Source organism: Oncorhynchus gorbuscha, linkage group LG03 (assembly GCF_021184085.1).
Source record: "Oncorhynchus gorbuscha isolate QuinsamMale2020 ecotype Even-year linkage group LG03, OgorEven_v1.0, whole genome shotgun sequence".
Classification (NCBI taxonomy): Eukaryota; Metazoa; Chordata; class Actinopteri; order Salmoniformes; family Salmonidae; genus Oncorhynchus; species Oncorhynchus gorbuscha.
The window spans coordinates 74740335-74761641 of NC_060175.1; the positions used below are offsets into that span (position 1 = coordinate 74740335).

Here is a 21307-nt window from a genome sequence, read left to right on the forward strand (position 1 = left end):
AGGCTATGTGGGGTGGCCAGTCCTCTTCTGGCTGTGCCGGGTGGAGATTATAACAGAACATGGCCAAGATGTTCAAATGTTCATAAATGACCAGCATGGTAAAATAATAGTAAGGCAGAACAGTTGAAACTGGAGCAGCAGCATGGCCAGGTGGACTGGGGACAGCAAGGAGTCATCATGTCAGGTAGTCCTGGGGCATGGTCCTAGGGCTCAGGTCCTCCGAGAGAAAGAAAGGAGAGAATTAGAGAACGCACACTTAGATTCACACAGGACACTGAATAGGACAGGAGAAGTACTCCAGATAACAAACTGACCCTAGCCTCCCGACACAAACTACTGCAGCATAAATACTGGAGGCCGAGACAGGAGGGGTCAGGAGACACTGAAGAAGCAGAGGAAGGAGGAGAGGAGTAATGATATAGAGGAAGTCTGAAGAAGCAGTGGAAGGAAATGTAGTGATGGTGCAGAAAATGAGGATTAAGTGTGTGTGTGTGTGTTAGTTGGCAAGGAAACAGACAGTCTGTGTTCCTGCTTCACCACCTGGGCAGAGAAGACTGGCAAGACATCAGACATGGCTGTGCCTGCCTGGCACACTGCTGCCCTGGGGCTGGAACCCCTCCCCCATACCCAGCACAGCCCACCATAGGATAGCACAGCCCAGCTATAGTATAGTCAAGCCCTTTCTTCTAACAAATTACATTTACTAAAGGCAACCCTAGTAAATGCACAGGAAACCCTAGTTCAAAACAGGGTAACAGGTGCTCATGTACTTGCACACGCACACACTTATTGGCTACAACCCACCACACTTGTTCATTCACAATCCTGTACACTGAACCGAACAATGCATACATGCATCAGTAGTGTCTCACTAAGAAACAAACAAAGAGGTCTAGGAATTATATTTTATTTTATACAATTGCATGGTCAGTTTGTAATGTGCAATTGCATTAAGAACATGTTTGTACTGTACACATTGATGGAGCAAACCAAAACAAATTATAGTAGAAAGGAGTCCACACAGGGAAAGTAGTAATGATTGAATGTACGGAAAGATGGGCTCCGAGCCAACACTCTTCTCTCCACCCCCAATCGTTGTGTGTGTGTATATATATGAGTCACTGTGTGTCAGTCCTGGTCGGAGAGCTCCAGGTCTTCCACCAAGTCCTCGTCTCCTTCTGCCAACTCTTTCAGAGCCATGCTAGACAGCTGTTTGGGCGACTTCGAGGCTTTAGCCCCCTCTTTTCATCATCATCATCATCATCACCACCACCACCACCACCATCATCTATAGAGACAGGAGAAAGAAGAGCATGAAAGAGGGATTCATTTAAAGGGGCAATCTGGGATTCAAACAATGCCAAAGTCTAAAAATCTGGGCCTATGTACCAATCCCTTGATTACCCCTTAAGTAGGAATTTTTGTTTTTCATACTGATGTTATACAATAACTAGAAACATGTAGGCAACAAAATCACACCGCAAGACAATATCAGGCAGCAATGTATGTAAATAGCTTGTTCTGAAATGTGATTGGGATTAGTTCTGCCCGAAATGGGGTTCAGTGGAGAATATGGCAGGTTCCCTTTAGATGGAGTGAACAATATGTTGGAAGCTCCCCTTAGTTCAATTGGAAGGCTAGGTGGCGCCATCACCATTTTGATTACACCCCATCAAATTCCTTACAGATCTGTCAACACAAAAGTGTTAGGAGGCTGGAGATCAATTCTGGAGCAGGCCTGTACGTGTCCTCTAATACTCACACTAGTGTGCAGACCCAAACCATACCGTACTCCCTGTACGTGTCCTCTAATACTCACACTAGTGTGCAGACCCAAACCATACCGTACTCCCTGTACGTGTCCTCTAATACTCACACTAGTGTGCAGACCCAAACCATACCGTACTCCTGTACGTGTCCTCTAATACTCACACTAGTGTGCAGACCCAAACCATACCGTACTCCCTGTACGTGTCCTCTAATACTCACACTAGTGTGCAGACCCAAACCATACCGTACTCCCTGTACGTGTCCTCTAATACTCACACTAGTGTGCAGACCCAAACCATACCGTACTCCCTGTACGTGTCCTCTAATACTCACACTAGTGTGCAGACCCAAACCATACCGTACTCCCTGTAAGTGTCCTAATACTCACACTAGTGTGCAGACCCAAACCAAACCGTACTCCCTGTACGTGTCCTCTAATACTCACACTAGTGTGCAGACTCAAACCAAACCGTACTCCCTGTACGTGTCCTCTAATACTCACACTAGTGTGCAGACCCAAACCATACCGTACTCCCTGTACGTGCATGTTCCATTTTCACATTAGCCTTTCCGTCACAGTTCCAGAAACTACAGTCGATGCGTAACCAGGCCAGTCCAGCTTGGTTCAGCTTAGTAGTGTGGAAAACACATCTTTGTCCTGCTCTGTGAGAGAGAAGCCAGTCCACAAACCTGAAGCACCATCATGGTCTTCCCCCACCCCCTCATCGTCGCTCAGGTCAGACAGCTCTTGAAGAAGATCAGCATCATCGTCATCCTCCTCGTCAGAGCCTCCCTTTTTGTCTGGCAAGAAGAGAGAGAAATCCAATATCAAGTAACAGTTACTACTCCTCATTAGCTTTGACTTGGTTTTATTCAGATCGGGGTTTCCGTATGGAAAATGTGCTGCCGGATATTTGATCGACAACATTTAATTTACCGGACAGTATAGAAATTTACTGGATATGCACTGGGTGCATAACCTGATTAGGGCTTCCACCCACGGTGATCAGAATGACAGAAATCACATTTAGAATATGGTTATTCATATTAACAGAAATTGCAAGTTGAGGATTCAATGATGTGTGGTCTTAACGGATTCGGATGTGCACTTTGAACATGTTAGAATAACTGTCCACATTTACTTTTCCTCAGCCAACAAGACGAGTAACAAACAGCAAAATCACTAGTCTTGGTCAATCTACTAGAAAAGTTTAGGCTACCTATTCTATTGGTCAGTTTGTCGAGAAAGAAATAGCCGATTCCAAACAGACTCTGGGACAGCTGTGGGACGATAAGATGAAAATTCATACAACCAGTACATATAAAATAAAAACAAAAAATGCAATGAATCTGATGCAACAGATCAGAACGTTTAGCAATTATTTTTTAAATAAACTATTATTTATTCACATTATGAGAGCAGAAATGCACATAAGGTAGTAGACTACACACAATTGTTCATTCCATAACGCAATTAGCGGGAAAACACCATTGCCAAACGGGCAATGCACAAGCGAACAGCTTCATGTGACAGATGAAAATATCAGTTTAGAAAGGCCGAAGATCTAATAGGCTATTTTGAAGCAAGGTAAGACATGCCTCATAATATGCATTAAAACATTCAGGTTTCAAACAATTAAGTAGGTTTTCAAAATGCATACTGCCTTCAGCTCATTGCAATGTGGTGTGACGCGCTGATGAAGCCTGCCTTCCCCTGCCATTTGATGCCGCGTTCAAAACAACTGGGAACTCGAGGGCCTTCCGGGTGGCTCAGCTGATCCAGGTTCGATCCCGGGCTGTGTCGCAGCCGGCCGTGACCGGGGAGACCCATGAGGCGGCGTCCGGGTTAGGGGAGGGTTTGTCAGGTTGGGATGTCCTTGTCCCATCGCGCTCTAGCGACGCCTATGTGGCGGACCGGGGCGCATGCACGCAGACAGTCGCCAGTTGGACGGTGTTTCCTCCGACACATTGGTGCGGCTGGCTTCTGGGTTAAGCGATAGGTGCGGCTTGGCAGGGTCGTGTCTCGGAGGACGTATGGCTCTCGACCGTAGCCTTTCCCCAAGTCCCTAAAGGAGTTGCAACGATGGGACAAGACTAACTACAAATTGGATATCAAGAAATTGGGGAGAAAAAGGGGCACTTACGACTTAAGCGCATTCAACTGAAAAAAATAAAAAATAGCTGCGACTGGAGAAAAAGTTCTGAACGGTCATCCAATTCGGGAACTGTCTTCTTTCCCAGTTGTCTTGAAAGCACCACAAGATGCTGCAGCAGCTCTTGAGCTGTCTGTTCGACTCAAAGGATCAATATCTGTATGCTGTACGCCAGAGATCATCAACTAGATTCAGCCGCAGGCCAATTTTTTTCTTGAGCAGATGGTTTGGGGGCCAGAACATAATTACAAATCATTTGTAGATGGAAAATTGACCTCAAGATGCCCAAACAGATAAGAGTATAATGTTTGACTAAAACAATCATTTCAAACGCTGCTTACATTTGTAGACAATCTTGTTTCTATCTATTATGTGTGGGAATAATTGGGAACAGATTTCTTAAAATCACTTGGAGCTGATTTCCCAGTGTTCTAAGTCTATTATGTCAAACAATAAAAAAAAATATATATATATTTTTAATGTGCCCTTGGGGGCAAAACTACCCGCCAGTTGGGGAACCCTGCTCTACGGGTGTGATAAATAAGATACATCATGAATATATTGTACACATGCGCCAATATAATTAAACTAAATTATGCAAATAAACCAATAAGTATGACCAGTCAAATGCATTTCCATTGACTGGCATTTCCATCAATGAATAGGCAAAAAATAATAATTTTGCAAAGGGTGGTAGTTTCACGAGCCAATGTTAACTAGTGTCAACACAATGACTGGAAGTTAATCGTATCTACTAGAATGGTAGCAGTTAACATAAACTTCCAGAAATTGCGCTAACGCTAGTTAGCAACTTCTTTCAAACCACATAAAAAAATTGTATCCACGAGTTCAACTTAGTCTGCGGAAGTAGATAAAGGGCTTCAATGCCAAAATCCAGAGAAATCCTTTTAATTAAGAATCTCAGAATATGAGTCCTGATACATGATCAGTTTTCATTTTGGATCATAATTAATACGTTTACATGAACAGAGGAAACCTGATCCTAGATCAGGCTTGCGTACTCTGAGATGCTTTATGAATATGGGCCCAGAAGTGTACACATGCAGGCAGGTAGGTAGCATCTAACCACCTTGGAATTGCCTATTACCTGCATGGTGATGGAGCTGAGAATGCATTACTCATGACAGTTTACCACAGCCAATTTCACACATCTTACACTCAGTTGCTGCCTAAATATATAAAATGGAGATAGCAGGCAGGCTTCACTTCAGACAGCTACAAATTCCTTCTGTAAAATAGGCGAGTCTGTCTTGTGTGTGTGTGTGTGTGTGTGTGTGTGTGTGTGTGTGTGTGTGTGTGTGTGTGTGTGTGTGTGTGTGTGTGTGTGTGTGTGTGTGTGTGTGTGTGTGTGTGTGTGTGTGTGTGTGTGAGAGTGTGTGTGTGTGTGTGTGTGGCAGAGGCCACTGCAGAGTGGTCCCTGAGCTTTAAAATAGGGTTTGATAAGATGTTGGTAGCCAGGAGGAGAGAGGCAGACACTTCAATTGCCACACTCCCAACACTTACTACTAAGAGCATATTGACCACACACACCGATACACAGTGAGCTACCTAGAATGACCAATCCGAATGACCAACCAAAATGTATTTATTGGTATGTCCATCAATGAATAGGCAAAAAAAATGTTTTATCCTGGACAATTGACCGGCGGAAAAAGTATATCGGCTTTTCTGTTTATTTGTTTATTGTCCAAAAGCCAGCCAGCCGGCTGACCCACCCACCACCGGACTGGGGTTGAGGTCGAAAATATACAGGTTAGGAAAAAGTAATAATTCCACGCATTTGAAAAATGTTTAAATGACTAGAATGACAGGAAAATAGTTACGCTATGTGTTTGTTGAGTAGTTAGCTGAACTTCACTACAATTGCAGTTATTTTTCCACTTTGATGGCAAACTTTCCGTACTGCTAACATTCACTTCCAGTCATTTTTGCTTGCATTGCTGGTACAATGGTTTAGAATTCTTGGGATATTAGAATCCTAATCTTAACCTGTATATTTTCGACCTAGACTGGGGTTGTGAGGGACAGCAGGATCTACATGCCTGTCTGCCCCCAAACGACCTGAAGGACTTGACACCCCACAATAACAACTAGACACATTCATAGAAACCAGTCTTCTCCTCCCCTCACACTTTTCCTCCTCTTCATCTCCACCACTGGGGAATCTCAGCTGACTCCAACCAACCACAGTTTGGTAAGCTGCCCAAAGGTTGGAAGGTTGTCAAGGGCTGGAGGGTGGGTTGGTTGGTTTGTGTGTGCGGAGGACATGCGGGGGCAGCCAGTTAAGCCCTGGGAGCTGGAGGGAAGCGGAGGGGGGAGTAGGGGAAGTACTGGGGAGCGGCCACCTCTGGCTGTTCCGGTGGGCTGGTTTGAATTAGGAACCCCCACCGGGATCCAAGCCTGTGCTTCCTGAGAGAGAGAGAGAGAGAGAGAGCGCAAGGGGACGTGCCGCCGGGGCGAGGTGGGCCCGCGGCTTGCCGGCAGCTGCCCGCCCATTTGCGGAAACTCTCCCTACAATGAGGACCAGATGAAAAGAAAATCCCCTACCGCCCCCTCACTCTCTCCTTCCGACCTCTAAGGTTGTCCAACTGTAAAGCTGTAAAAGAGGACTCCTGCCCTGCCCGTGTCCTGTGGATGACCCAGAGCAGAGGGCCAGACACACAGGGCTTAAAGGAAGACAGGAGTGACAGCTGCACTCAGCTGAGAGTGAGAAAGGGAGAGAGAAATATAGAAGGATAGAGGAGAGAGAGAAATATAGGAGAAAGAAATATAGGAGAGAGAGATATAGAAGGATAGAGGAGAGAGAGATATAGGAGAGAGAGATATGAGAGAAATATAGGAGAGAGATATATAGGAGAAAGATATAGGAGAGAGAGATATAGGAGAGAGATATAGAGGAGGATAGAGGAGAGAGAGAGATATATAGGAGGATAGAGGAGAGAGAGATATAGGAGAGTGAGATATATAGGAGGATAGAGGAGAGAGAGATATAGTCGCTCTGGATAAGAGCGTCTGCTAAATGACTTAAATGTAAATGTAATATAGGAGAGAGAGATATAGGAGAGAGAGATATAGGAGGATAGAGGAGAGAGAGATATAGGAGAGAGAGATATAGAAGGATAGAGGAGAGAGAGAGAAGTAAACTCCAACTAATTGTATAGAGCATGTCTTGCTGGGAGGGCTGCATGGCTACACTGAGGTCAGTTGTACATTCCCTCAGAATGAGCCATTGATTGGATCAGGATTCACGAACATCGACTTCAATACTGCTTACACTCCGAGTAGAGAAGTAACGTACTATCTCAAAAAGAGCGAGCCCAAAAATTATGTTGTATCCTTGCCGTATAGGCGCTTAATTGTGTACTACAGTGTGTGAGTGTGTGTTAGAGAGTGCGCTTCTGTGTTGTTGGCCAACAGCATATAGATCAGGGTTCCCTAACTGGTGGTTTTATGTGGCACCCAAGTTTTCTGAGCGATCAAAAAAAATGTAAACTTTTATTTATTTTGTATTATTTATTGTTGGACATATGACTGTAAAAAAACACCAGGAAATCAGCTCCAAGTTAATTGAATTTAAAAAAATATGTTCTTAAGTATTCCCACACATGATTGTATACAAATATAAGGAAGGTTTGAAATGATTTGGTTTTAAGGCAAAATGTATACATGTTAGGGCTTATTGCGGTTAATTTGCAGTATAAACATTATTTGTAATTATGTTCCGGCACATGGACCGGACCATCCGCTCAATAAAAATAAAAATCCCATGGCTGAATCTAGTTGACGATGCCTGCTGTAGATGGACTCTGTGCAACTCAATGCAGCCTCCTAATGGCCAAGACATGCATAGGACCCTCAAGCATGCGCCTCATCAGGTAAGAGACACTACTGGGAGTCTTTACTGGCCAGCTCTAACAGGAAATGTACTGAGACAATTTGGCAACAGGAAACCAAAATGAGTGTTTCTTACTGGACAGGTCCAAGTCATCCCTCTCGGTTTCGAAATGCTATTCTTCCAATTGGTGTGTAATGAACAGGACCCAGCTGTGTATGTAAATGGGGTTACCTTTGACTTTGAGTCCTCCGTCGTCATCGGAGTCGCTGTCGGACTCAAAGAGATCCTTGAACTCCTTCTTGTCCACAGCCTTCTTCTCCTGAATTTTCCTGCGTTTGATCTCAGGGAGGTCCAAGTCTTCCATCTTAAATGAGAGAGGAAATGTCAATATGCAGCTCCACTTCAAAATGTAGTGACATGGAAAACTTCTTGTCAAAGGATTTGGGACCACATGACAACGAGACCATTGCTCAAGATCCAGATGATGCAGCAAAGTCACTTAAAAACCACTTTAAACATTTAGGCTATATTTACTTCCTAAAAACCACTGGAAACCGGCCCCATTGAAAACAAATAAAAGGGTCAAATTCTTAAAAAATGTTTGCATACAACCTTGAACATTTCCACCAATTTCCCACTGACATCAATGCATTATCTTACTCAAACCTTCAAGTTAAACGTATCGTTTGTAAAAATAGGATGGGGACGTTTGTTTAATTTGGATGAATGTCCTGAAAATACTTTTATCTTAAAACAGTTGGTATGTAGGTGTGTGTGTGTCTGATAGTTACCCTCTCCTTCCCAGAGATCTCCAGCTGGATCTCCTTCTCCCTTAGCTTCTTCCACTGGCTGAAGTACCTGGTGAGGGGCGTCCCCTCCTCCTCAGTCTGCTTCTCCCACTTCGCCTGCACACACACACACACACACACACACACACACACACACACACACACACACACACACACACACACACACACACACACACACACACACACACACACACACACACACACACACACACACACACACACACACACACACACACACACACACACACACACACACACACACACACACACACACACACACACACACACACACGTTACATAGCCACTTTGTATTTGTGTATGTGTTGGGGCTGGGAATTGCCAGGGACCTCACGATACCTAGATGCCGATATGATTTATTGTGATTTGCACAATTCTATATGTATTGTGATTCGATACTGCGATTTTATTGCAATTTGATATTCCATGCATATTGATCACTATAGGTCTGTTGCAGAGCGAGCATGAGAAAACACGGTTTGATCAGTCAGGGATATTAGTGCTTAAAACATGTTGACTCACTATTTAAAAAGATGGCAAACAAGCTATAGGATGAAAAATACAGACTTTTTGGTGAAGGCACAGCAGACTAGCGCTAGCTAACACTACCTAGAAGAAACCCCACTCCCCACCCTTTTTTAATCGATACTTGGAGTTCAAGTATCAATATAATAAGGAAAGACTGGTTTTGAGCTACTACTGACGAGACGGATCTCAGTTTATTCCTTTCTGAGGCGTATCGACATTGATTTAAACTAAATGTCTGGGTATTGTGGTGTACTTTCACTTCAATTTATACTGAACAAAAATATAAAATGTAAAGTGTTGATCCCATGTTTCATGTAGTGAAATACAAGATCCCAGAAATGTTCTACATACACAGAAAGCTTATTTCTCCCCAAATCTTTTTATATTTTTATTTCACCTTTATTTAACCAGGTAGGCTAGTTGAGAACAAGTTCTCATTTACAATTGCGACCTGGCCAAGATAAAGCAAAGCAGTTTGACACATACAACGACAGAGTTACACATGGAGTAAAACAAACATACAGTCAATAATACAGTAGAAACAAGTCTATATACAATGTGACCAAATGAGGTGAGATAAGGGAGGTAAAGGCAAAAAAAAGTCCATGGTGGCAAAGTAAATACAATATAGCAAGTAAAACACTGGAATGGTAGATTTGCAGTGGAAGAATGTGCAAAGTAGAAATAAAAATAATGGGGTGCAAATGAGCAAAATAAATAAATACAGTAGGGAAAGAGTTAGTTGTTTGGGCTAAATTATAGGTGGAAATTGTTGTGCACAAATTTGTTTACTTCCCTATTAGTGAGCATTTCTCTTTTGCCAAGATAATCCATCCACCTGACAGGTGTGGCATATCAACAAGCTGATTAAAGAGCATGATCATTACACAGGTGCAGCTTGTGCTGGCGACAATAAAAGCCCACTAAAACACAGTTGTGTCACAACACAATGCCACAGATGTCTCAAGTTTAAGGATTGTGCTTTTGGCAAGCCGACTACAGGAATGTCCATCAGAACTGATTCCAGAGAATTTAAATGTTAATTTCCCATAAGCCGCCTCCAACGTTGTTTTAGAGAATCTGACAGTACGTTCAACCGGCCTCACAACCACATGTAACCACGCCCGCCCAGGACTTCCACATCCGGCTTCTTCACCTGTAAGATCGTCTGAGACCAGCTGATGAAACTGTGGGTTTGCACAATCAAAGAATTCCTGCACAAACTGTTAGAAATTGCCCCAGGGAAGCTCGCCTGCGTGCTAGTCATCCTCACCAGGGTCTTGACCTAATTGCAGTTCGGCAAATGCCGAATGGCATGCTGGAGAAGTGTGCTCTACCGGGCAGAGGTCAGACAGCGTGTATGGCTCTGTGTGGGCGAGCGGTTTGCTGATGTCAACGTTATGAACAGAGTGCCCCATGGTGGCAGTGTGGTTATAGTATAGTGTGGTTATAGTATAGGCAGGCATAAACTACGGACAACGAACACAATTCCATTTTATGTATGGAAATTTGAATGCAGAGATACTGGGATGAGATCCCGAGGCCCATAGTCGTGCCATTCATCCGCCGCCATCACCTCATGATTCAGCATGATAATGTACGGCCCAACAGCCTGATCAACTCTATGCGAAGGATGTGGCGTGCTGCATGAGGCAAATGGTGGTCAGAGCGACAGAGTGAGAGAGAGCGAGAAGAGAAGCTGAAAGAGGAGACTGGAGAATCTACGCCAGCCCTTCCCCTAAAGGTCTTTGCGGATGGTATTGATCAGGCCAAATAGGATTATCTGATCTCCAAATTCAATAGAGCGTATAGACCGCAGCTTCCTTCGTCGGTTAGCTAAACCTATTTACGACAATTTGCAGTGGCGGTTATTAGGCTGGGCCCCAGCACAAAGAGGAGAGGACAGGACGTGAACAGAAAGACCCAGTGCTTTTGTAAACACTTCAAACCCAGACAAAACAATGCTATGGGATTAGGGTTGAGTATTTGGCACAGCTGTTTCCTCACACCTAGCCTACCTACTCTAGATGATGGCAAAAACCTTTCGCTCAAAACTGCAAAAAAAAAAAAAAAAAAGCATAGGCCTACCAAGAAAAAAAGATCTTCAGGCTTCAGTTGAGGACCATTGAAATGTGATCTGTGTTTGGGTGTCTGGGGCCCACTGCAGCCGGAACAGGGGCTGGCCTCTACCCCGGCAAGCATGGATGCCATGGCGAAAGGCTCCTCTGGGCGCTGCCTCCGGTGCCACGCTGTCCGTCTCTGGCAGCGTGCGTACACATACACACACTTCTCCCAGGCTAAATTACACACAGAGACATCCCCTCTTTCATTTCACTCTTCAATCTTTAGCACGTGACCAAGGCACTCAGCCAGGATCGGAGGCGCAATGCAGCCTGGGAAGGGGTGTGTGCTTGGTGGGGCAAGGTGGAGTGCATACGGTGAGAGGAAAACGCACACAGGTATAGGCATTTCCGCCCCACACACACCTCCCTCATTAAGGCTGTGAGGCTGGTTCAAAAACCTATAAAGGAGGGTCTAATGACCACAGCGCTGTCCTTTAACTAGCGCCACAGTGTTCACCTAGGGATGTCTCCTCCCGCATCCCTCCCTCTACCTCGGCTTCCTACTCAGGTTTCACTGCAGCAGCCACTAAGTGTGTGTAGCCTAGGCTCTTATCTCCCCACTGTCTGTGTGTGTAAAAGACACAGCCAGAGGAGAGGTCAGGGGGTTAAGGGTCAGGGGGCACATGATGGTTAAACGCTCTAGGCTGGTGGAGACCTTCACAGGCACTTCCTACGGGAGCTCGCCCAGGATTGGCGTATGCATGTGTTTTTTTGGAAGGGGGTGTACAGGGGGTTAAGAGGAGGTGGGACTGCTCCAGGCAGCTCCCCAGCAGACTGTTGTGTGTGTGTAAAAAACAATAAGTTGGAATCCAACAACCAACGCAACTCAATAATCAACTGTTGGTGAACCATCACATAATTGAAGAAGTTCAGCTTGCTGGCTGCTGAAAATCTCAATTTAATCATGAAACCTTATGTACGTACTGGGTGAATGTCTATATATTTGAGGAAGCAGAGGCACTGATGGGAAAGAGGTGTGTGTGTGTGTGTGTGCGTGCCCGCGAGCACATTGAAGAGGTGAAATGAGGGCTCTGGAACAGCAGCCCAGAAGACCGGGCACAGACAGGCTCAGTTGCTCACGGGCAGACACACACACAGCCAAACTCACCACGGCGGCCGCGTCGGCCACTCCAAAGGCGGCCCTCTGTCTCCGGGCTGTGATGTGGCCGCTGTTCTCCTGTACCTTCTCCAGCAGCTGGCGGATCTGCTTGCAGTAATTGGCCACTTTGCATTCCTTCAGGAACGCTTTCAGCTGTGGAGCAGCAGAGGAGGTAGAAAGGAGGGGAGGGGGGGGAGAGTGAAAAGCGGTATATAATCACCTAGTCTGGTGCTTGTCTTTCCCCTCTGGACCGTCACTACTTTATGCCCAGCGCGTGTGTTTGTGTGTGTGGCAACAGTAAAAACTGGAGTAGAAGAGGAATTGTCATGCGCCGTTTGCTTTGTTGAGGGCAGACCATTTCTTCCTTGGTCTTTCGGCATAGCTTGTAGAGGAGCTCGCCTCCCACCCACCCACTGCTGGCTGTCTCTGACAGGAAGTGGGCTCAGTGGTTGGTCACAGGGCCGTAAAAACAACGGCAAGCCGGTGGAACCATTAAAAGGTCAGCACAGACACACTTTACTCTTCAACCCACTCTGTCTCGCCCTCTTTTTCCATCTGGCCTACTCACTATAAGACCAAGTCAAGTTTCTTGCCGCCTTGTGTTTGCTGCAGAGAAAGGCTAGCAGCTAAGATTTTTATTTTATTTTTTTACTTGATAGTCAACACCTAAAAATGTTTGAGTTAGTATGTTGAATAGCTGACCATTTACCAAATGTGTAGAATAAAATGTCCACATTTACATTTACATTTAAGTCATTTAGCAGACGCTCTTATCCAGAGCGACTTACAAATTGGTCCGAAAATCTGAATCAGTCGCTGATCAGGAGTAAGAAATTCAAAACTTGTTTTTGCTTCCAGGGCCAGTTGCCTATCCCTGGCTTAGGGTATGGACATTATACCATTGCATCAACTGGTGAAGTGGTTCTATTAGCTGACTAGGGGTGGAGAGAAGAGGAGAAGGAGCTGGTATTACCTGGATGATGGTGGGCAGGGCCAGCTCTGGGAAGCCGATGGAGCAGGCCTGAGAGTGGAAGTACTCCAGGATCAGGTCATACACCTGCTCTATCAGCCCATCCTGAAACAACACAAAAGTATACAAATCAGAAAAGAAAAACCGAAGGGACCACACACACGAATGTGATACTCATATTAACATTCAAGAGGCTTGTTCGGAGAAAGGAGGGGAGTTCATCTGTGAGAAGACATGTGCAAACACCGAGCTAGATTACAGGGACACCTCAGCGCACTAACGCCACTCCTCAGGTTAAGTCTCAAACACACACTTTACAGATCGCGGCTATTTATGTGAGTACAGCCGTCAGTACAGACTGGATTTACCTGACGGATCCGATTATCTCTAAGCGGTCACCTGCTGTCTGCCACCTGATGCTGCATTCCCCATGGCTCTGTGCTAACCCCAGTGGATACTCCATTGGCCACACTTAACCCCCTAAACGATATGATTTGGCATGGGTCCGCCAACACGGCAGCAATAACATGGAATGCTACAGAAGCAAAGTAAAAAAGGATAGGAGACCCATTTCAGTTCTATTATAGTACTAGTATTCCTGTACTGTAGGTCACATACAGCCTACTGTAGTCAGACACTCTACTTGGTCTAATGGTCAGACAGGTGTTAATTTAGCCATGTCTGGCAGTAGCAAGGGTGAGTCACCAGGCACCGACTGCAAGGTAGAAGCAATTGGTGGAGCCGGTGGCGTTGGTTGCCCCTGGCAACAGCACTGAAAGCCAGTCCTGACCAGCGGAGTGCAAGGGATAATCCCAGAGGGCCGTGTGGCAATCCTCTTGGCTTGGTCAGAGCCCCTTACGTGGGATTTTGCCCGCTGCCCTCAATCCCCTTATGCACACACGGTGGGTAACACTGTGTCAGGGAGGAGTGTGAAAACACATCAACTAGTAGGGCCTAGACATGGAGTTGATTGGCTGCTCTTGTTGCCACGCGTTAGAATTCCATCGTTATTCTATTACCGTGACACAGACAACAGGTTGAGTAGTGCGCCGTAATCTAATCTGGCATGCTTCCAAATACATTTGTTTTATTTGAGGGGGGGGGGTGGAATTAAGGGGAATTGCATAATGGCCGTAATACTAAATAAAATCTTACTGATTAGGCAAGGTAGCCGTCTAGGACTACCAAGACAGCAAAGATGTGAAACTAAATGTGCTGATGCAGGACAACAAGACACACTTTCACAGTTCTCCTGCAGATTGGTCGTTGGAGGACATGCTACTTTCAACCTGTAGACTTTGGCCACTCCTACAATAGACATCCTAAGACATCCTAATAGACATCCTAAGCTAGTCACACATGTTCTCTAAACACCCGAAAATAGCTATAGATATTCATGACCTCTCTGACCTCCAGCAATCCTTGTACTAAAGGTGCCAGGCCACACCATTGTAGGCGCTTCCACAATCACGGCAACCATTGGAAAACAGGTGCATCACCATTAAGCTTTCCAAAACAAGTCACAGAAATAACCCAGTTCAAAGAGAGGTGCACAGACAATACACATGTCTAATTAGTGGTGGCCTAACCGAAGTCTTCATTGAGATGATTAAAGTATCAAGACGTAAAGTGGCATGAGAAGATACGAAATTGACCACTAGGTGCTTGGGGACAGAACTAGACTTACCTGTTAAAAACTAACAATAACATATGAATCTCGTAATAGAATTCAAAAGGTATTGACCCTATCACTTTCCATACATGTTTGCCCATGGAAGAAGTGGTCAGAACATTAATTTCTTGACCGGAATGACAAAACATTTAGGAGACCGAGGTGCTCTAAGTTTACCTATTTTGTACACCCCACCCTACCATAAAGCATCCATGTCTTCATCACTGGAAAATATGTTGAATTTGACATAATGTAAAAGCGTAAAACAGTTGCCATTTTTTTCCCTTATTTCCTGAAAAAGTTTTTTTTATATAAAAATTGTATTTTTTAAACCTTTAATGTCAATTACCTAAAAACTGCTCTTGAAAACTGAGTGGGTGTCATTTCAATCATAGACATAAAATTAATAGAAGTGACCCATGCCTTCAGACCACTGAAATTTTGATGTAAACATTTAAATTGAAATGTTTACTTCTAATTATTACCACAAAGGGTCCACCCACCGCAAAACGTCAACTTAAAATGGTCATGTCTGTTCTATTATCTATATTTCTATGATTTCAATAGGTTTCATTTGGAGTCTTGACAGTATCATTTAAAACAGATATTCCCATTCAAGCCAAAATTCTCTGTGTGGACCTTCAACCAACTTTATGGTACCACGCTGAAAAAGAAAATATATTATTCCCATTTTAGTACATTTATCAGTCAAAACATGACACCCACCCTATATTCAAGAGCACCAATGTAGGGCACAACACAAAAGCCTTAGATGATGTAAAACAGGTTCTAAGCTACAACAGGCATTCAGAAAGTATTCAGACCCCTTGACCTTTTCCACATTTTGTTACGTTACAGCCTTATTCCAAAATTGATTAAATTGTATTTTTTTTCTCCCCCAATCTACCCCATAATGAAAAAGCAAATAAAAAATTAAAAACATTTTTACTTGCGTAAATCTCACATTTAGGTAAGTATTCAGCTCCTTTACTCAGTACTATGTTGAAGAACCTTTGGCAGCGATTACAGCCTCGAGTATTCTTGGGTATGACGCTACAAAGCTTGGCCTGTATTTGGAGAGTTTCTCCCATTCTTCTCTGCAGATCCTCTCAATCTCTGTCAGATTGGATGTGGAGCTTCTCTGCACAGCTGCTTTCAGGTCCCTGGTACAGGTTTTCATCAAGGATCTCTCTGTACTTTGCTCCGTTCATCTTTCCCTCGATCTTGACTAGTCTCCCAGTCCCTGCCGCTGAAAAACATTCCCACAGCAGAATGCTGCCACCACCATGCTTCTCCAAACGTGATGCTAGGCATTCAGGCCAAAGAGTTCAATATTGGTTTGATCAGACCAGAGAATCTTGTTTCTCATGGTCAGAGTCCTTTATGTGCCCTTTGGCAAACTCCAAGCAGGCTGTCATGTGCCTTTTACTGATAAGTGGATTCTGTCTAGCCACTATACCATAAAGGCCTGATTGGTGACATGCTGCAGAGATGTTTGTCCTTCTGAAAGGTTCTCCCATCTCCACAGAGGAACCCTTGAGCTCTGTCAGAGTGACCATCGGGTTCTTGGTCACCTCCCTGACCAAGGCCCTTCTCCCCCAATTTCTCAGTTTGGCAGATTGGCCATGCTCTAGGAAGAGTCTTAGTGGTTCCAACTTCTTCCATATAAGAATGATGAAGGCCACTGTTCTTGGGGAACTTCAATTCTGCAGAAAAATGTTGGTACCCGTACCCAGATCTGTGCCTCAACACAATCCTTTCTCGGAGCTATACGGACAATTCTTTTAACCTCATGGCTTGGTTTTTGCTTTGACATGCACTGTCAACTGTGGGACCTTATATAGACAGGTGTGCGTCTTTCCAAATCATGTCCAGTCAATTAAATTTACCACAGTTGGACTCCAATAAAGTTGCCGAAACATCTCTAGGATGATCAATGGAAATAGGATGCACCTGAGCTCAATTTTGAGACTTATAACAAAGAGTCTGAGTACTTAAGTAAATAAGGTATCAATTTTTTTTATTTTAATAAATGTGCAACAATTTCTAAAAAACTGTTTTTCACTTTGTCATTAGGGGGTATTGTGTGTAGATTTGAAGAAGAAAAATGTAATCCATTTCAGAGTAATGCTGTAAAGTAACAAAATGTGGAGATCAAGGGGTCTGAATACTTTTCGAATGCACTGTATTTGAAATTAAGATTTTTTAATTTACGTTTTTAGATAATTGACATTCAAGGTTAAACAATACCATTTATATAAAATCTCTAGAAATATTCAAATAGTTTGACAACACTGTTAGTAACCTTTTAAAATTATATTAATCACAACCGATGATCTTTTCCAGTGATAAAGACCATGCATGTCTCATGGTATGGTGGGGTATGTAAAACGGGTCAACTTTTAGCACCCTAATCTCACGAATGTTTGGGCATTCAGGTCCAAAAAGTCACTTTCTGAACAGTTGTAGAAATGAGTAAATATGTAAGGTTTTGTTCAAATCAAAAGAGGTGCAGTCAAAAAGTGATTGAATTCAAATGGATTTACCCAGTTCTAAGGCTACTCCTGCCGCAAATAATACATGCTAACTAAGCTAGCAGTACTCCCCCAGTCTAAGTCTTCTCCTGTGGCAGATAAGCCTAGTTAGCTGGCATGCAAAGCTAGCAGTACTCCCCCCCCCCCCCCAGTCTAAGTCTCCTCCTGTGGCAGACAAGCCTAGTTAGCTGGCATGCTAAGCTAGCAGTACTCCCCCCAGTCTAAGTCTCCTCCTGTGGCAGACAAGCCTAGTTAGCTGGCATGCTAAGCTAGCAGTACTCCCCCCAGTCTAAGTCTCCTCCTGTGGCAGACAAGCCTAGTTAGCTGGCATGCTAAGCTAGCAGTACTCCCCCCAGTCTAAGTCTCCTCCTGTGGCAGACAAGCCTAGTTAGCTGGCATGCTAAGCTAGCAGTACTCCCCCAGTCTAAGTCTTCTCCTGTGGCAGACAAGCCTAGTTAGCTGGCATGCTAAGCTAGCAGTACTCACCCTGTAGGCCTTCTCCTGCATGTTGGTGTTGCTGAGCTTCAGGATAACATCAAATTTGATGGGCTTCACACTCATCCGGCCAGGCTTCTTGTTGAAGTCCACCTGATGGATGATCTAAACAACAAGCAATGAACACAAAATTAGTGCGTTCAGAAATCATGCAACATTTGCAAAGACATGACACAGATTACACAACGTGAAAACAGAACAGCGACAGTACCCTCAAACACACAAGCCAGACCTCCACATCATTTGGTTATCATTCCATGGCTTGTCTCATGGAAAATCACTCAGACTCCTGACAATAGACACTCGTAAATGTTCAACGTAAAGATATAGCCAAAGTAAGTAAGTGTACATTTGTGTTTTTACCTATATTTTGTACATCTCACTGTGTGTGTTTAGGTGCGATAGATAGGCCTAGCCCTGTATTTTATCTTGTGTTTTTACGTAATGCTGTGTGTGTGCGTGTGTGTGAGGTCGTTGGTACCAGGCGAGTGGAGCGCTCTTGGCCCAGTTTGTCTGTACAAACATCGGATGTGGTGGCGGTCTGCGGGGGAGCCAGGGGGGGAAGTGGGAAGGCATGGGTCAGCCCTGATACAGAGGGAGCCACTGGAGCAGGAAGCCCCAAATCATATATACCACCCCCCTTGGAGAGACGCACGCACACACACACGAGTATGTGTGGTGTGCATGGACGTGTGTAGTCTGTGTTGTTGTATATGGTGTGTGCGCGCATCTTAGTGAGTGTTGACCTCCTGCAGTAAGCTAGCATGAGAACAGCAGTAAGGAGGCAACAGCTTGTCTGTCCTTGTGGGGGGGGTCACCGTGTGTGCAGTCTGACCAGAGCGGTAAAGACATGGCTGTGGTTTACGCTCTGCTCCTAAAGCGCTCTGCAGACCACATCCTTTCTGCCTATGGCGCAGCCGTCCACCCACAGCAGACAAACACACACGGAGGAGCATAACGTAACGGTTGGGTCTGCTGCTCCAATTAAAACCGTAGCAGCGAGCACCTCAGCCTCGCTTTTCTCTAACGAGGGGAACAGTAAAAGAGAAGACAGGAAACGGAGTGTCACAAATAAACACTGTGCTGCTAGGGGGTCCTGGAGAGTGTGTGTGTGTGCTGGGGTGGGGGGGGTGGACGGCTGCGCTATAGGCAGAAAGGATGTGGTCTGCAGAGCGCTTTAGGAGCAGAGCGTAAACCACAGCCTTGTCTTCATCGCTCTGGTCAAACCGTCCACACAACACAGTGACCACTCCCACAAGGCCAAGCAGTCGCTTCCATACTGCCGTTCTCACGCTAGCTTACCACTAGTGGTGCACGAGTCCCGGATATTTTGACCCTTGCTCGACTCCCAAAACAAGCTGAAACGGATGCGCGCACACACAAACACACCCCCTCATTATAAAAGACTACATTCGCATTCTAGAGGATTGACAGGAGCTTGACGCTGCACACTTTGTTTGAATGTAGAAGGTGATGTGTAGGAACTAGAATATTTCCGCTGTGTGCAGCCTTGACTGATCCCATGGGATGATGCGGCACACTCCACGCTGATAAGCCTATTCCTTGCCATGTTCTAGCCCTATTCGGACGGGTATTACTAGAGATGTTGGTTGTCATTATTATCCAGGGATGTGTTATTCCAGAGGACGAGTCACATAGGATTCGTTTTTCTAAAACGGCCTCCTGTAATTCCACATTTTTCCCAAATTGAATCGCCTCTTATGTAGGCGTGAAGATATTTCAACGTTGTGTCTAGACCATAATAGGCCACACACTGATAACTCGTGCTTGCCTGCCAAATGTATAGGGCTCCCCATAATATTTAAATTGATGAAGTGCGATCACAATCATTATTTTAGGAATCCATCCATGGTAGACGTCCTTCCTAACAACAATGCCCCACATCCTGCCGATTTGAGCTGGTGAACCGTACTTGCACTTGACTATTTATGGATGAGAAAGTAAACTTGCCATTTTTCTAAAAGTTCAGCGGGGATGCTGCTTTGAGATCTATTGCCTAACACAGGGCTCTCCAACCCTGTTCGTAGAGAGGTACCAGTCTATGTTTTCATTAAATACTTTTTATTGCACATTTAGGCCTAATTAAACTGATGCATTTGGCAGTGTTCAACTTCAATTACATTTACATTTGAGCTGTGAGGGGAACGGCACCTCAGTACCTCCAGGCTCTGATCAGGCCCTACACCCAAATAAGGGCACTGCGTTCATCCACCTCTGGCCTGCTCGCCTCCCTACCACTGAGGAAGTACAGTTCCCGCTCAGCCCAGTCAAAACTGTTCGCTGCTCTGGCTCCCCAATGGTGGAACAAACTCCCTCACGATGCCAGGACAGCGGAGTCAATCACCACCTTCCGGAGACACCTGAAACCCCACCTCTTTAAGGAATACCTAGGATAGGATAAAGTAATCCTTCTCACCCCCCCCCCCTTAAAATATTTAGATGCACTATTGTAAAGTGGTTGTTCCACTGGATGTCATAAGGTGAATGCACCAATTTGTAAGTCGCTCTGGATAAGAGCGTCTGCTAAATGACTTAAATGTAAATGTAAATTCAATTCACTGGCACTATGAAGAATAGCTTAGCCATACTCAGTGATGGCCTAATATATACGTTAGGTGAATTTAAGAGGCATTGCTAGATACAGATTACCAAGATATAACCTGTGCGCTGTTTTGACCATCTCTCTGCCGCCCCCACTGCTCTCTCTCTTCTCTATAAAAACACTAGTATGCGTTTGGTCTTCGGTCTGTTGCTTGTAGAACTGCTCAGCCTACACATTGACTACCTCAGCTTTAGTGAACTTGCGCGAGACATTGCGAAATACAGCATTGCAATAGCCTAGGTCTTTCGTCTACCGATGCACAGGTCTGACGGATGGCCTACATGCCTTGCTGTGCCCATCCAGCTCTTGCTAGCTGGCTCTTTCTTTGTTGAGAAAGATGCAAGAGTGTGTCCTCGAAGTAGACTACGGAAATCAGTTTACTCTGTTGCAAAAATACTGAATCTTAGGAGTCGATTCAAATCAAATCAATTTATATAGCCCTTCGTATATCAGCTGATTTCTCAAAGTGCTGTACAGAAACCCAGCCTAAAACCCCAAACAGCAAGCAATGCAGGTGTAGAAGCACGGTGGCTAGGAAAAACTCCCTAGGAAGGCCAAAACCTAGAGAGGAACCAGGCTATGTGGGGTGGCCAGTCCTCTTCTGGCTGTGCCGGGTGGAGATTATAACAGAACATGGCCAAGATTCCTAGTGGGATC

General features: G+C 44.8%; 1 protein-coding gene across 1 annotated transcript in view; it reads right to left on the reverse strand.

Moving 5' to 3' along the window:
• Nucleotides 1–891: 891 nt before the first annotated feature.
• noc2l (NOC2-like nucleolar associated transcriptional repressor) overlaps nt 892–21307 on the reverse strand; it is a 35341-nt gene continuing 14925 nt past the window's right edge. Inside the window, 8 exon segments of the mRNA XM_046343700.1 lie at nt 892–1244; nt 1247–1288; nt 2461–2571; nt 8011–8143; nt 8571–8684; nt 12366–12509; nt 13330–13431; nt 18019–18132. Of these exon segments, the coding sequence (XP_046199656.1) occupies nt 1129–1244; nt 1247–1288; nt 2461–2571; nt 8011–8143; nt 8571–8684; nt 12366–12509; nt 13330–13431; nt 18019–18132 (876 nt within the window). The 3' untranslated portion in view covers nt 892–1128.